A 13,731-nucleotide genomic window follows, 5' to 3' on the forward strand; every position below is an offset into this window, starting at 1 on the left:
CAATAGTCGGGGAAGAAGGAGCTAAGAAACCGAGTTAGAGCAGAAAACCACAGTTTTCAAGGGGAACCCACAATCTGAATAAGTTGGAGGACACACTCGTGTCATAAAGCTCCTTTTCAGTAACTAATTATTTCATGTTTTAGTAATTCCATGCAAATTAAAGATCACTAACCCCATGTTCCTTTGGGGGAAAAAAGTTTACTTATACTTCATTTACAAGAAACTCGACCCCTAAAATATCTAACGTACCTTTTCTCATTCTTCCTACTTGGTCTGTCTCATTTTATATGATATACTTTAACTGGATACAAAGTTAGAAAAAAAAGACTTTTTAAATTTGTGGTCTAAATTAGCCAAAAAATATTTATGTGGTTATAAATCAAATCATCTCGTTAAGAATAAAATAAGATATTTAAAGTTAAGTTGTTTTAAATATTGAAAGATATGAAAAGTGCATCGTATAAATTGAGATAGAGAAGTATGCTTTTCATCTATTTTGGGCAAAAATGAAAAACTACCCATCCAAGGCATGGCTATTTGTGTATAGTTTCACACACTTTTTTACTTAACTAAAGCTGGTAATCGAATCTTTGACTCAAGTCTGAGGTACATTTGCTGATAACTCCGAATCCGTTAATTATATACTGATCTGCATGCAGCATTGCAGCTAGCTAGTGTGTTTAATTCGTTTTGCTTTGTTTCAATAAGGACGCGTAACAGCTCATCTTCTCTTATAAATTACTGACAAATTGTATTAAAGGCGAAAAAAAAAGTTTGACTTGTTCAAAGTTTAGCACGCAGTAATACAACTGCGTATCTGTGCCTACAAAATCCCACCACCTTTGCTTTGGAGGGTGTCTGGATTGCATATTAAAAAAGTAGTTTTTAAGCTAAAAGCGAGGTAATACCTAATTTTTGGCTTTTGATTAATTTTGTATTTTTTATGCCTAAAAGTAAGTGCTTTTAAGCATTTTTTATTATCGCTAAACACTAACTAACTAAAAAGATGTTTAAAAACTAATAAACACTTAAAATAAGTCAATCAAAACACCCTAGTTCTCAAATATCTATTGGTGTCTTTTCGCATTTAGTGTGTGTACATAATTGAAAAATATATATAGCCTTTGGCCAAGTTTTTCAAATCCTAAAAGCAATTTTCTTTTTTAAAGTTGAAGTGTTTGGTCAAGCTTTTAGAAGAAAAAAAAAATAATTTTGAAGAGAAGCAGGGAAAAATAGCTTCTCCCTAAAAGCACTTTTGAGAAAATACACTTAGAATCAGTGTTTAAAAGTTTGACCAAACACTAATTGCTGCTCAGAAGTGTTTTTCAAATTAATTAGTCAAACACAAAATAGTACTCTTGGTTTTTGCAAGTATAGTTAAAATATGGGTGTTTAACAGGTGGGCCGGGCCGGGTTGGAAAAAAAGATGACCGGCCGGTTTCCAATCCGGCCCGGTTACGGGTTATTCAAAATCGGGCTTAACGGATCCGGGTTCATTCGGGTAAAAAATGAACCGGAAGGGTTACGGGTCCAAGGGGCGGGGTTAGTGTTATTTTTTTTTTTGTATGTTGTATAACTATCGTAATTTATATTAATATAAAGTAAAAATATAAAACAAAAAACAATCTTATAAAAAGAGTGTTTGAATAAAAGGATGCAAAGGCTTTAAAATCTTTATATTTGAAATTTTGAATATTTCATTAAGAATTTAAGATAATAGAATACAATGAAGATGGAAAAAAATTGTACTTATAATTTGCAAGTTCTTTTTTTTATTTCAAACTTACAAATTAAAGTTTACATTTAACAACAACTAAATTAACAAAAAAAGAGTAAAACTAAATTTTCATTGCATAATAATACTTCAAATTAATTTAACAAACTAAAACATTAAGCATAAATACGTCTAATAATTTTAAATTAACATAAATTGTCTAAAATCAACTTAAATACGAATTTCTGGAGGACGCTCAAGACAACTCTTCATATGCCTCCTTAAACAGCCTGTGCCCACCCACTTTAGACAAAGATTTAAGACTAGACCACAGTTCTTGCACTTTACTTTGTGAACTTCTTCATTTGCTTCTATCACCTCAAAGTATTCCCAAACATATGAGCGCACTCTAGAAATCACGGGGCATGATTTAACTTGAATTGAGAATTTGAGTTTGAGAAATGAGAGATGAGTGAAGAAATGAAGAAGAGGGGGGTGTATTTATAGTTTTTCAAAGGGCTAAATTAGTAATTACTAAAAGTGTTATTTTTTAAAATAATTGCTCCAAAAGGGTTATTCTTGCAATTAACCCACTGGGCAACGGTCATATGACATTTAAAAAAAATTCAGATTTCTAGCCGTTAAACCGGTCCGGGTCGGTCCGATTAACCGATTCAACAGTAATTTTTATTGATCGGGTTTGACCGGTCCGATTAACCGGATCTTTTTTGGTGAATGGACCAACCCCCTAACCCCCCTAACCCAGCCCACCCCGCCCCTAACTACCGATCTGGGCCGGTCCGGAAACGGGTCAACCCGACCCATTTGACTGGCTTAAGTTAAAGAGAAATTTTCATAAAGCACTATCTTTTAGTAGTAATTAGCCAACTATAGATACCATTTGTTATATTACGGAATATAGATACCTTTTTGTGGTTATAAGATGTATTTGATGTATTTAAGCTATTGAATTCATGAATACAGTAGCAAGAATAGGCGTGAATCAGGGAAATACAGCTAATCAGTTGTTGTATTCGAGTGTATTCGACTGTATTCATGGAGTGAAACATGAGATTACAGCTGGACAAATTATTGTATTCGACTATATTCACTGTGTGAAATAGGGGATTACACTATTTTTAAAACGAAAGTGAATCAATTACCATAATAGACTCCTAATATAACTCAACAAACTCAATTATAACACACAAATTTTGTATTTTTAAGTTATGAAAAAGATTCTAAACCGCAAAATACAAAGAAATAGATAGAATACAGAGGGATACATGGAAATACAATGAGAAAAAAAGACACTGAATACAATGAAATACAACGAGATACATTAAATTATAATGAAAAAAAAGATAGAGAATACAATGAAATACATAGAAATACAGCGAGATACATTGAGATGCTCTTCAAAAAAAGGTAACAAAATCTTCAAATTGCTCAACCGCAAACTTCAGACGACCTATTTTAGTCGACAATTTTCCGACGACCCATCGGATTCCGACCATAATTTCATAAGCAGTGATGAGAGAAAATTCCAAATTAATAAGGCCTACAGTCCACATGAACTCGGCATAGTCGTATATAGGTGCCTCTGTCTCCGCCGCTTGAGAATTGTTTGCGTAGCCTTGCAAAGTCGCAGAAAATAGTTTTAGGGCCTTTTTGGCGATACCTAAGAACTAAAGCTGAAGGCAAATAAAAAATCGAGAGAAGGAAGAACTGAAGCTAAAAGAATTGACAAATTGAGAGAAGGAAGATGCCTCCTCTGTCGTTGGACAAAATCGGCAAAGTATTGCCCTTCTCCAGGCTGTGTTCCTGCTTTAGAGTCCTTGTCGCTAGATCGGAAATTTTAATGGGATTGGGAAAGAGAATGAGATGTATCAAAGTAGAGAGAGAAAGAAAATAGTGTAATTTATTAGGGTATTTAATGACTTAGGGCTAGGAAGTAACCAAAATTAAATATTTTGCTATAAAACTTACAAGGTATCTATAAAATATAATTTTTTTAAATGGTAATAAATAAGGTGTTAACCTTTGCTATAGGAGGTAAAAATTCGTAAGTTAAAACCTCCACGATGGAAGAGGATTATATAGTTGTCAGCAAACAGAGAGATTCTAATTATAATGAATTCTCTAATTAAATTCTTTAGATGTATATATTAGCCTGCATATAGAAGGGAATTAATGTAGAGTATTCATACAAATGACCTCTCATAATTCGGGATTGTGACATAGTTGATTAATTGTCAGATCAATCAAATCTTCAAATTAAACTAGCTAATGCTAGTACTTGTACACAACACAAGACTAATAAACAAAAATCTGAATATAAATATTGATTTTCCTTTAAACTTTGTTCCAATCAATTCATAGCCGATTATATATACCACTTTGATGATTTAATCAAGCTAGCATCCTTTTTATAACTCATTTAATTATGTCAAAGGTACGTAAATAACGATTAAAACCAAGACAAATCGAACTTGAAATCTGCCTTTGGCATGCATGTCAGAGACAAACTACAAAAGACTGTCTAATTGAGATTACCGCACGACAGTCAAATATGTTTAATTTTTTCCACTTTTTTTGGTACGATTAATCCTTGGGATGAACATGCATTTAATTCAAGCAACCTTAATTTGTGAAGGTATACTGCAAGAAGTCAGTACTGCAAAATTAAAAAATGTCATTTCAGAGGACAAAAATAAGATTCTTAAAATTTATGAATAGAGATTTCCGAAGTACTGTAAGATATTAGGGTTCATATTAGAATAAGACAGGTGTCGGGACCTCAGCTTTGACTCAACTTTGATTTTTGAACTCTATAAAAACCAATACTCCCTCAGTTATGTTAACCTTTTTTTTTTTCGGTGCATGCCAACAAGAATGACCCCTTTTCTTATTTAGAAACAATTTATCTTTACACAATAATTTATTGCCACACAAAATATATGTGTCTCATTTTACACCACAAGATCAAAAGTCTTGTCTCTTTTCTTAAACTCCATGCCCAGTCAAATGGGTTCACATAAATTGAAACGGAGGGAGTATTATATTTTGAATTCCCTCTCTCTCTCTATATATACACTACTATATATTTACTGCCTCTCTTTTTTCATGAGGAAATACAAATGTTTTATGCTTTTAACAAAAGAAGAACTTTCTCCTCCGGAATGGCTTCAGTTTTTAGTTTCATTGTGTTGGTAATACTCCACGTTATGATCGTTGCTTTGTTATTTCTACGACAGTCCTCTTCAGGACATGCTCAGTTACGTAAGTACACTATATATGTTCTCTATACTGCCTAATATTTTGACATTTTTACAGTATTTACTACTAACTGGCCCCCCCCCCCCCCCCTTTCTGAAGTAAGCAATTTTGTCACCATTTTGTCCACTACAGAGACAGAAGCAATTCTTCTAAAAGACGTAAGTATGATTTTTGAAGCTTTTCCCTTTGCTTTGGTACAACGGAAGCATTTTTCTTTTTTTATGTAAGAATCATTTTTCAGTGTTTGATTAGTTATCTCACGCGTTCAAGTAGTGGAAACAGCTTCTTACAGGCTGATAGACCCTTAGTGGTCCGCCTCTTCCCGGGACCCCACGCATAGCAGGAACAATTAGTGCACCGGGCTGCCCTGATTAGTTATCTCCGAGGAACATATTTTCCATTGAAAGGAAAAATTAAAATGACTTCCTCACTTCCGGGAATTCAATTTTCCTGCAACTCTAATCACTCTTAATCTCATATGTATTACTTGCTTCAACTAACATGTGCGTAGATCATTGTTAATTTTTCATACTCAAAAATTTCGTCAAAACTCACTTCAAATATTATTATTATTATTATTTAATATATAGTAATTCTTTTTCAAAGAATATCTTCCACTCGTCAACCGGATAATAGAAAACAGTTTCCATGGAAAATGACTCTCATTGTGCCAAATACCGTCAATTCTCGATTCTTGATTTTTACTTATTAATAGTAGGAGTATTTTTTGTATGCTAGCTCATGAGCATCTCTATTGACAAATCTGAACAGGATTCTCCAGACTATATTATCATTACTTCAGCTGCTCGGGGAAGAAAAATGCTGATGGATCAATTTTCAAGTAAGGTAAAGAAAGAAAAGCATATATCTGCCAGAAGAGCTTCAAATGTTGCAGGTACACAACAACTATATAGCAAGTCTATTTTCTAGCTTAGTAACTAATATCTACTAACACTGTCGTAACAAAACTTTACATCAATTAAAACATGCTATAGAAAGTTATTGAAGCGGAGTCTTGGCGTAACTGGTAAAGTTGTTACCATGTGACCAGGAGTTAACAGGTTCGACCCGTTGAAACAGCCTATTGCAGAAATGCATGTGACTGGCTACAATAGACCCCTGTGGTCTGACCCTTCCTCGAATCCCGGGCATAGCTAGCGAGAGCTTAGTGGACTGAGTTACCCTATAGAATATTATTAATTGCCTTATTTTTCATATTACTAGTTCCACCTATTATGAATAGTTATTTAACATTATCGATTTTAATTAGGCAATATTGATGTATTGGGCAAGGAAATATTCGTAGCTTTTGGATTTTCCTCGTTTAATTATTTATTGAATGTTAGGGTTATGTTTCGATATATAGGAGATGCTACAAGTGAATCAAAGAAGGCTCCTCCTCTAGTTCAACTACATCCCATGACTGCTCAGGTTTTCTTCTCTCTCTTTCACAGACCTCCAAGGGAACAAATTAACAGACACACATCTCAAAAGATTCTTATTTTTTGCTTAGTAATTAAGTGATATTATATTTTGAGAATTTTTTTAAGTGATTATAGAAATGAACAAAATCAGTTTAGTTTACGTACGTCCCAACTCCCAACCTAAGATAATACTAGATGACAGCTTTTCCGTAAGAGTTTAAGTTTTATGCACCGGTAATGTACCACTTCTAATAATATTAGCTTAAGTTAATCACTTTGAAAACCTGAAAGATAAAGTAAATAACATGTTATAACATACGTTAAACTATACTGAGCGTTGATATAAATTTTTTTATATTGCCTAATTACAGATATACTCCTATAATTGTATCCCTTCTTTATTAGTTTCCTTTTAATATACTGAATTTATGATAGGTGGATAGAACAAAGGAGTTTCGTGATGCTGAAAATGAAGTAGCAAGACTTATGAGCAAAGACTACAGCGGAAGAAGTGGGCCTCGCCGAAAGCCGCCGATTAATAATCACAAGCCTACAGACTAATTAAATTAAAACAGCAGTAAACTTTCATACTGACATATAGTGACAATATACCGTTTGACATACTAGTTAATTAGTACTGTTTACATTTGGGCCTCACAATTTTGAGGGGCATTTGCATCTATACATGTTTTTTGTGTCGTATTTTAATTTGTGCCCACTTTGTAAAAAAAATTATAACCGTACCCGCTTTTTCGCATAACTTCAGCACACGGAGTTGAAGTAGCAAAAACAATCACGCAAAACTTCAGCATTCTAGTAGCCGGGCCTGAAATTCAGCTCTAGAGTTGAAGTTTTTGTTTTGTAACTGACGAACTTCAGCTCTAGAGCTGAAGTTTTTGTGTTGTAACTAGAAACTTCAACTCTAGAGTAAGTTTTTGTGTTGTAACTGGGAAACTTCAGCTCTAGAGCTGAAGTTTTTGTGTTGTAACTGGAAACTTCAGCTCTAAAGCTGAAGTTTTTGTTTTGTAACTGGGAAACTTAAGCTCTAGAACTGAAGTTTTTGTCTTTGTAACTGGTGAACTTAGCTCTAGAGCTGAAGTTTTTGTTAATTTGCTGTATTTGTCAATTATAATTTTCTAGCTGTATTTTTGCTGTTCTGCCTTAGTTGTAGCTGGTGGCTATTAGCTGAAGTGGACTAGAATGAGCAAGTTGTGTTTTTTAAGAAAGCCACAAGATGCTCGATATATGTCCTCTCAGACAAAAAAGGAATAACGGTGCCCAAACAAACAAAAATAAGTAGAGAGGCGTATGAATATATATTGCACAAAAATCATACCAAGAAATATATATATTTTCAAAGGGCACACAAACAATTGGCCTTACAAAAACGCTTTTCAACAGTGAGCAATCCAAAACAAACCCAACTGGTAACTTAAACTTTTTCCTAAGACTAATTTTGCTGTAAATTTGGAGCAGAAGTACAACTACCGAACTGTTTAATTAAAAAAAATTGACCTTATAACTAAAGCAGCATTGCTTCTGGAGATAAAAATACCAATTTGTTTTGTAACTTAAAGAAGAAAACAAAGGAGGAGGAGAAAGTAGGGGTGGGCATAAAATCCGAAAAACCGAATTCCGAACCGGACCGAATTAATTCGGTATTTCGGTTTCGGGTTTTTCCAGTATTTCGGTCCAATTCGGTATTGCAATTTCGGTACGGTCTTCGGTATTAAAATTCTGAAATTTCGGTATACCGAAATACCGAAAATCCGATTTTTAAAAGACATTTTCTTAATTATTACTGCACAGCCCATCGCCCCAGCCCCAAACACCCAGCCCATCGCCCCAGCCCCATTCTAAAGGTCATTTGTCCAATTCAGATACAAAAGAGAAACCCTGATCTTCTTCTTCTTTCAGATCAGATCTAATGCAAAGGGACACTCTCGATTATGTGTTCGATCCTCTTAGAGATTTCGCCAAAGACAGCGTTAGGCTCGTCAAAAGATGTCACAAGCCTGATCGTAAAGAATTTACCAAGGTTGCTACTCGTACATCGATCGGTTTTGTTGTGATGGGATTTGTTGGATTTTTACCAAGGTTGCTAATCGTAAAGAATTTACCAAGGTTGCTAATCGTAAATAATTTACCAAGGTTCCGAGCTCCGACTCCTCACCCCTCAGTCCTCACTCCTCACAAATTCCGGGAAAACGAAGATGCTGCTGTTGTGAACTTGCGATAGTTTCAATTTTCAAAGGTATGTTTCTACTTTCTAGCGATTTCTACTTTCTAGCGATGGAAATGAATTTGATGAAGATTTCTAGCGATGTTCTTTAGCGAAGATTAATTTTATATTCGAAACTCATTTCAAAGTCTGAGTCCAAATGCTCCACTGTTGGTATTCAAGGCATTGCTTGGGCTTTTGGGGGCATGATCTTTGCCCTTGTCTACTGTACTGCTGGCATTTTTGGAGGACACATAAATCCAGCAGTGACCTTTGGGCTGTTCTTGGCAAAGAAACTGTCGTTGACAAGGGCAGTGTTCTACATGGTGATGCAGTGTCTTGGTGCTATCTGTGGTGCTGGTGTGGTCAAAGGGTTCAGCAAAACTCTTTATCAAACAAAGGGTGGTGGTGCCAATGTTGTAAATCTTGGTTACACAAAGGGATCAGGTCTTGGTGCTGAGATCGTTGGCACTTTCGTTCTTGTTTACACTGTTTTCTCTGCTACTGATGCTAAGCGTAGTGCTAGGGATTCACATGTCCCTGTAAGTATTCATAGCCTTAATTCAGTAATCCTGGTACACTTGGCCACAATTCCAATCACTGGTTTCTCTGCTGCTGCATCTTAGTTCATGCTTGCAGATGTTGTTCAGATGGTTTGGCTGTGTACTGTGTTAAGTGTTAAGTTGTGTAATGTGTTGTGTACAGATTCAATTGTGTACTGTGTTAAGTGTTAAGTTGTGTAATGTGCAGTTGGCCAGTTGATTGCAGTATTGAACTGTCAACTGTGTTTAAGTTGTTTAATATAGTTGTGTAATGTGCATTGTGCAGTTGGCCAGCTTTTGCTTTTCACTTGTATACTAATACCGGCTTGCAGAATGCAAATTGTAATATTGTATAATATGATATACAATATACTGGCGTGGAACTGCAGATTGTAAAGAAGTTGTTGTCTTGTTCAGCTTTTGCTTTTCACTTATTCAATTGTGCATGTGCCATCAGATTCAGATCAGCCATGTGCAGTTGTGCACTGTTATATATCAGAAAACAGATTCTTTTAGAGTGGAAATTTCAATTGTGCATGTGCACTGTTAGCATTGATTATTCATTGATTGTTAAACTGAAACCGTACCGAACCAAAATAAGAAATACCGAACCGTACCGAAATATTTTGGTATGGTATTTGGTATACACAATTGATAAACAGAATACCGAAATACCGAACCGAAATTCTTAAATACCGAATCGAAATACCAAACGCCCACCCCTAGGAGAAAGAGGGCTGGCGTTATTTAAAAAGTAGATACAAGTTAAAAGTTTTTTAAAAAATGGGTATAGGTTAAATGAGGACGACCAAATAGGGCGCCCCGTGCAATTTTTACCAATTTTGACCGCTACAAGTGAAGGCCCAAATACTATACATAAAGAATAGATGATCTGATCGATAAGTAGTGTGTCTAGTAGAAATTCATGTTTGTTATTGTCAGAGACGGATCCAGGATTTAAGTTCTATGGGTTCAATCTCTTAGATTTTTAGCATTGAACCCATTATATTTTTAAGTTATGAGTTCATATCTATTCTTTGCTATAATTTTAGTGGATTTTATACATGAATTTATACTCCACGTCAAAGGTACTGAGTTCAGATGAACGAGTCCGGAACCGAAATGTTGTCCTTTTGGACTCAAATTACTTTTTTAGGTTTAAAAAAACTTAGTTACCAAAATATGTAAAACACGATTTTGAACCACGTTTTACCTTAACGACCGTTTGGGACTTTAAGATAAAACGCGGTTCAAAACTGTGTTTTACAAAAACGCGATTAAAAACCACGTTTTACAAAAATGCAGTTCACAACTACGTTTTCTATTGTCCTTTACATTGTTCCTCTTCTGGCCCCAAACCCCGTTTTACATATTTTGGTAACTAAATTTTTTTTTCCACCTAAAAAAAATATTTTGAGTCCAAAAAGACAATATTTCGGTTCTGGACCACATATGAACCTGGTACTATTTAGCTGCATCCGCCCCTGGTTATTGTACACATGTTTTTACTACAAGAAATCTATCTTATTGTCACCACAACAACTCCAAAAGTCGCCACAAAATACCATTAGTAGCGACTGCAAGTTTGCTGCAACAATAACCGTAACTAAATGTTACTTGCGGCGACAATTGAAGTCGCCATAAAAAGTGACATATTTGTCGCGATTTTACCCACCACTAAAAGAAAATAAATATGCTACAAAAGAGTTTCACAAAAGGAGATGTTACATAAGTCGCTGCTGAAGAATAACCTTTGGTGGCAACCTTTGTCGCCACTGAAACCACATTTTCTTTCAAATTACAATAGCCAAAATTTCTAATAGATTTCAGATGCGACACTTCCGAAAAAAAATACACAAATATTAGTTACAACACCAAAAGCTTCCATATTAATCAACAAACACCAAAAATATTTCTCAAGCTATATATTATAAATACATCAATTACTAAAAAGTTATAATAAAATACTATACAATACTTTATTGTTCATATTGTCATTGTACGTATATAATAATGACTAAAAAATAAAACACAAAGCGTCTTCAAACTCCTTGGTCGACGGCATTTGTATTATTTGAGAGCCTTGTTCCTATTATGAAGGGAAGAAAATACATGATCACTTTGACATTTCTCATAATATAATGTCAAAAGGTGTCCAAGGCAACATTAAAGTAAATGATCGTGAAACATATTTAATAAGAGTGCGAAGGACAATATGACCAAGCAAAGTTTATGTTAAAACAATTAACATCTCTATATAATATAGTCAATCGAGCAGATCCACCCTTATCAAATTACTTTAATGAAGTAAAACAGAAAAAGAAAATGGTATTCCTCGAAACTAAGATAATAATTTTCTGCAAGTTGTCCATCTTCAGACATGTTACTAGTGTACAACATTATCACTTGTGTGCTACATGCTATTTATGCGATTTATCACAGCTTCAGCACATATGCATTTTTCTAAACTTTCTCTTAGATAATGTGACACACCCTAAGACAAGCAATTCATAAAAGTAATGTTATCACACTCTCATTCAATGCTTAGGTACTCTGGCTTCAAGGCCGTTGTATAAAATGTGTCACGAAGTAGCTAGGCACAAAATAAATGCAGCAAGAAATAAAGTTTCAGATAGCTAGAGTTATTTTTTATTTTCTTACGCTCATAGCAGAAATAAACCATAAAGTTAGCTTATACCCACTAGACAAGAAGCTTAATCCCCCACGACTAAAATCATTGGAGTCCATATTCAATTCTTAGTTGCCAAAATATTTAACAAATGGACCATGTTACATGTGTCACGCCCCTTTTTTTTACCCCTCCAAAAGATAATATATATTATGAATTGTGGGTTAAAGAGTTTTTCCAATTAAAGTGACAAATTTAAAATAAAGATTATTTTATTTACAGAGTCGCCACTTGGAATTTATTTTTGCCGGTGTTCCAAGTCACCTTTTATTTGAATTCCTATTCAAAGGAAGGTTTGACTCTATTATTATTGGTCTGCGAAAACAAAATCCGGGTAAGGAATTCTGTTGACCGGGGAGAAGGTGTAAGGCATTCCCCGAGTCCCGTGGTTCTAGCACGGTCGCTTTATTGACTATATTTGGCTTATATTATTTTTAATTATTCTTGTATTTTATTGATTATGGTTTATTTATTATCACTTAATTAATTATTAATTGTGTTTACCAAGATGCGGTGCGCACACAAAGTATTCTTCTTTGAAGTAGGATGTTAAACCAAGGTACGAAATGTACACATAATTATTTTAAAATCAAAGGTACCAAGACGCGGGAATACGCACATGACCCTTTTATTACTTAAGCATATCAATCCAAGGTTCGGGTATGAACACATGAGCTAATAATTAAAGTACATCCAAAACTTTTAAGCGTATATAAAATATTCCATTTATTAGTCCCTTCTTATCCAATACATATATTTGTATATTTTTAATTATTGCAACAATTCTTGAATTAGTTAATGACTATTTCTCTCTCCCGCAATTATTTCTTTAGTCTAATAATATATATATTTTATATAGCGAGCTTTGAATTAATTAACCCGCATGTATATATTGACAGGCCTTACAATGTGTCTAGACCAAATAAGCTATATCCTTCCTTGAACCAATTCATGATAAAAATGTGAATATATATATATATATATATATATATATATATATATATATATATATATATATTATAATGTGAAACGTCCAATTAATTTACAAAGAACAATATTTATGCTAACAAAACAAACAACGAAAAAAACAATTCAAATAAAGTTCATAAAATGAAGATAAAGCTCATGAAAATTAGAAGTTATTCTTCAACACTGAACTAATAGAAGTATACATTCATAGACTAATTTAAGATAGTTAATCACAATATTAAAGTAACATGCAGTGAAGTTAAAGGCATAGAGAAATTGATAGGATTAACAAGATTTTCTAACTTATAAGGTATTCCTACTAAAATTAATACCTGATTTTTTTTAGTTTTCATGGCTAAGTGGTTAACAGTTGTAAATATATACTCAAAGAAGAATTTTTTTTTATTATATAAAAGAAATTTACTACAATCTTATAAAGAAAAATTTATTATAGATTATGACCTATTCATAAGAATGACTGAAAAATACGCTCATTTCTAATATCATAGTATAATTTGTGCAAGCTTAACTGACCACTAAGTTTAACACTATACAAACATTTATATCATCACCGTAATCGTTTTAGTCTTCATCTCTTATGAAATCTCTTTCTTTTAGTCTTTCACCAAATAAACTGAATGATAACAAAATTCAGAAACATATGCTCAAACAGAAAAATAACAAATTAAGAAAATAAATTACTAATAAAAGGAACCAAATACTAATGCTCTAAATAAAACTAAGAAATAACAGTGAAGAAGAATAGAATCAAAACCTTAGCAAAAAAAAAGTTCCAGTAATACAAGAAAGAGAACTAGTACAACTCCAATCCAATATTGAAACTCAAGTCGGACAAAGTAGCAGCAACGTCGTACCCGACGCCACGAACGAAA

The 13,731-nt window shown here is 33.8% G+C and overlaps 2 protein-coding genes across 3 annotated transcripts; both read left to right on the forward strand.

The window, feature by feature from the left end:
• The first annotated feature begins 4,670 nt into the window (after window positions 1–4,670).
• Window positions 4,671–7,356, forward strand: LOC107770408 (uncharacterized). Of its 2 annotated transcripts, XM_016589713.2 has the most exons (5): window positions 4,671–4,996; window positions 5,093–5,151; window positions 5,765–5,888; window positions 6,360–6,424; window positions 6,853–7,356. In XM_016589713.2, exons 1-5 carry the CDS (start codon window positions 4,855–4,857, stop codon window positions 6,976–6,978), a joined length of 516 nt encoding a protein of 171 aa, XP_016445199.2. In that variant the 5' UTR covers window positions 4,671–4,854; the 3' UTR covers window positions 6,979–7,356. The 2 variants fall into 2 exon arrangements, with proteins under 2 accessions (XP_016445199.2, XP_075098287.1); XM_075242186.1 differs by lacking the exon at window positions 5,093–5,151.
• Window positions 7,357–8,344: 988 nt separating this feature from the next.
• Window positions 8,345–9,264, forward strand: LOC107770410 (aquaporin PIP1-2-like). The gene is made up of 2 exons (XM_016589714.2): window positions 8,345–8,641; window positions 8,752–9,264. Exons 1-2 carry the CDS (start codon window positions 8,345–8,347, stop codon window positions 9,262–9,264), a joined length of 810 nt encoding a protein of 269 aa, XP_016445200.2.
• Window positions 9,265–13,731: the final 4,467 nt, after the last annotated feature.

This window comes from Nicotiana tabacum, chromosome 3 (genome assembly GCF_000715075.1).
Source record: "Nicotiana tabacum cultivar K326 chromosome 3, ASM71507v2, whole genome shotgun sequence".
In the NCBI taxonomy this organism is placed as follows: Eukaryota; Viridiplantae; Streptophyta; class Magnoliopsida; order Solanales; family Solanaceae; genus Nicotiana; species Nicotiana tabacum.

Coding starts and splice junctions, on each gene's coding strand:
- LOC107770410 (XM_016589714.2), top strand. CDS start 8,345: ATGCAAAGGGACACTCTCGATTATGTGTTCGATCCTCTTAGAGATTTC. Junction 8,642..8,751: donor AAAACGAAGATGCTGCTGTT/GTGAACTTGCGA, acceptor GATGTTCTTTAG/CGAAGATTAATTTTATATTC.
- LOC107770408 (XM_016589713.2), top strand. CDS start 4,855: ATGTTTTATGCTTTTAACAAAAGAAGAACTTTCTCCTCCGGAATGGCT. Junction 5,152..5,764: donor AAGCAATTCTTCTAAAAGAC/GTAAGTATGATT, acceptor AAATCTGAACAG/GATTCTCCAGACTATATTAT. Junction 6,425..6,852: donor TACATCCCATGACTGCTCAG/GTTTTCTTCTCT, acceptor AATTTATGATAG/GTGGATAGAACAAAGGAGTT.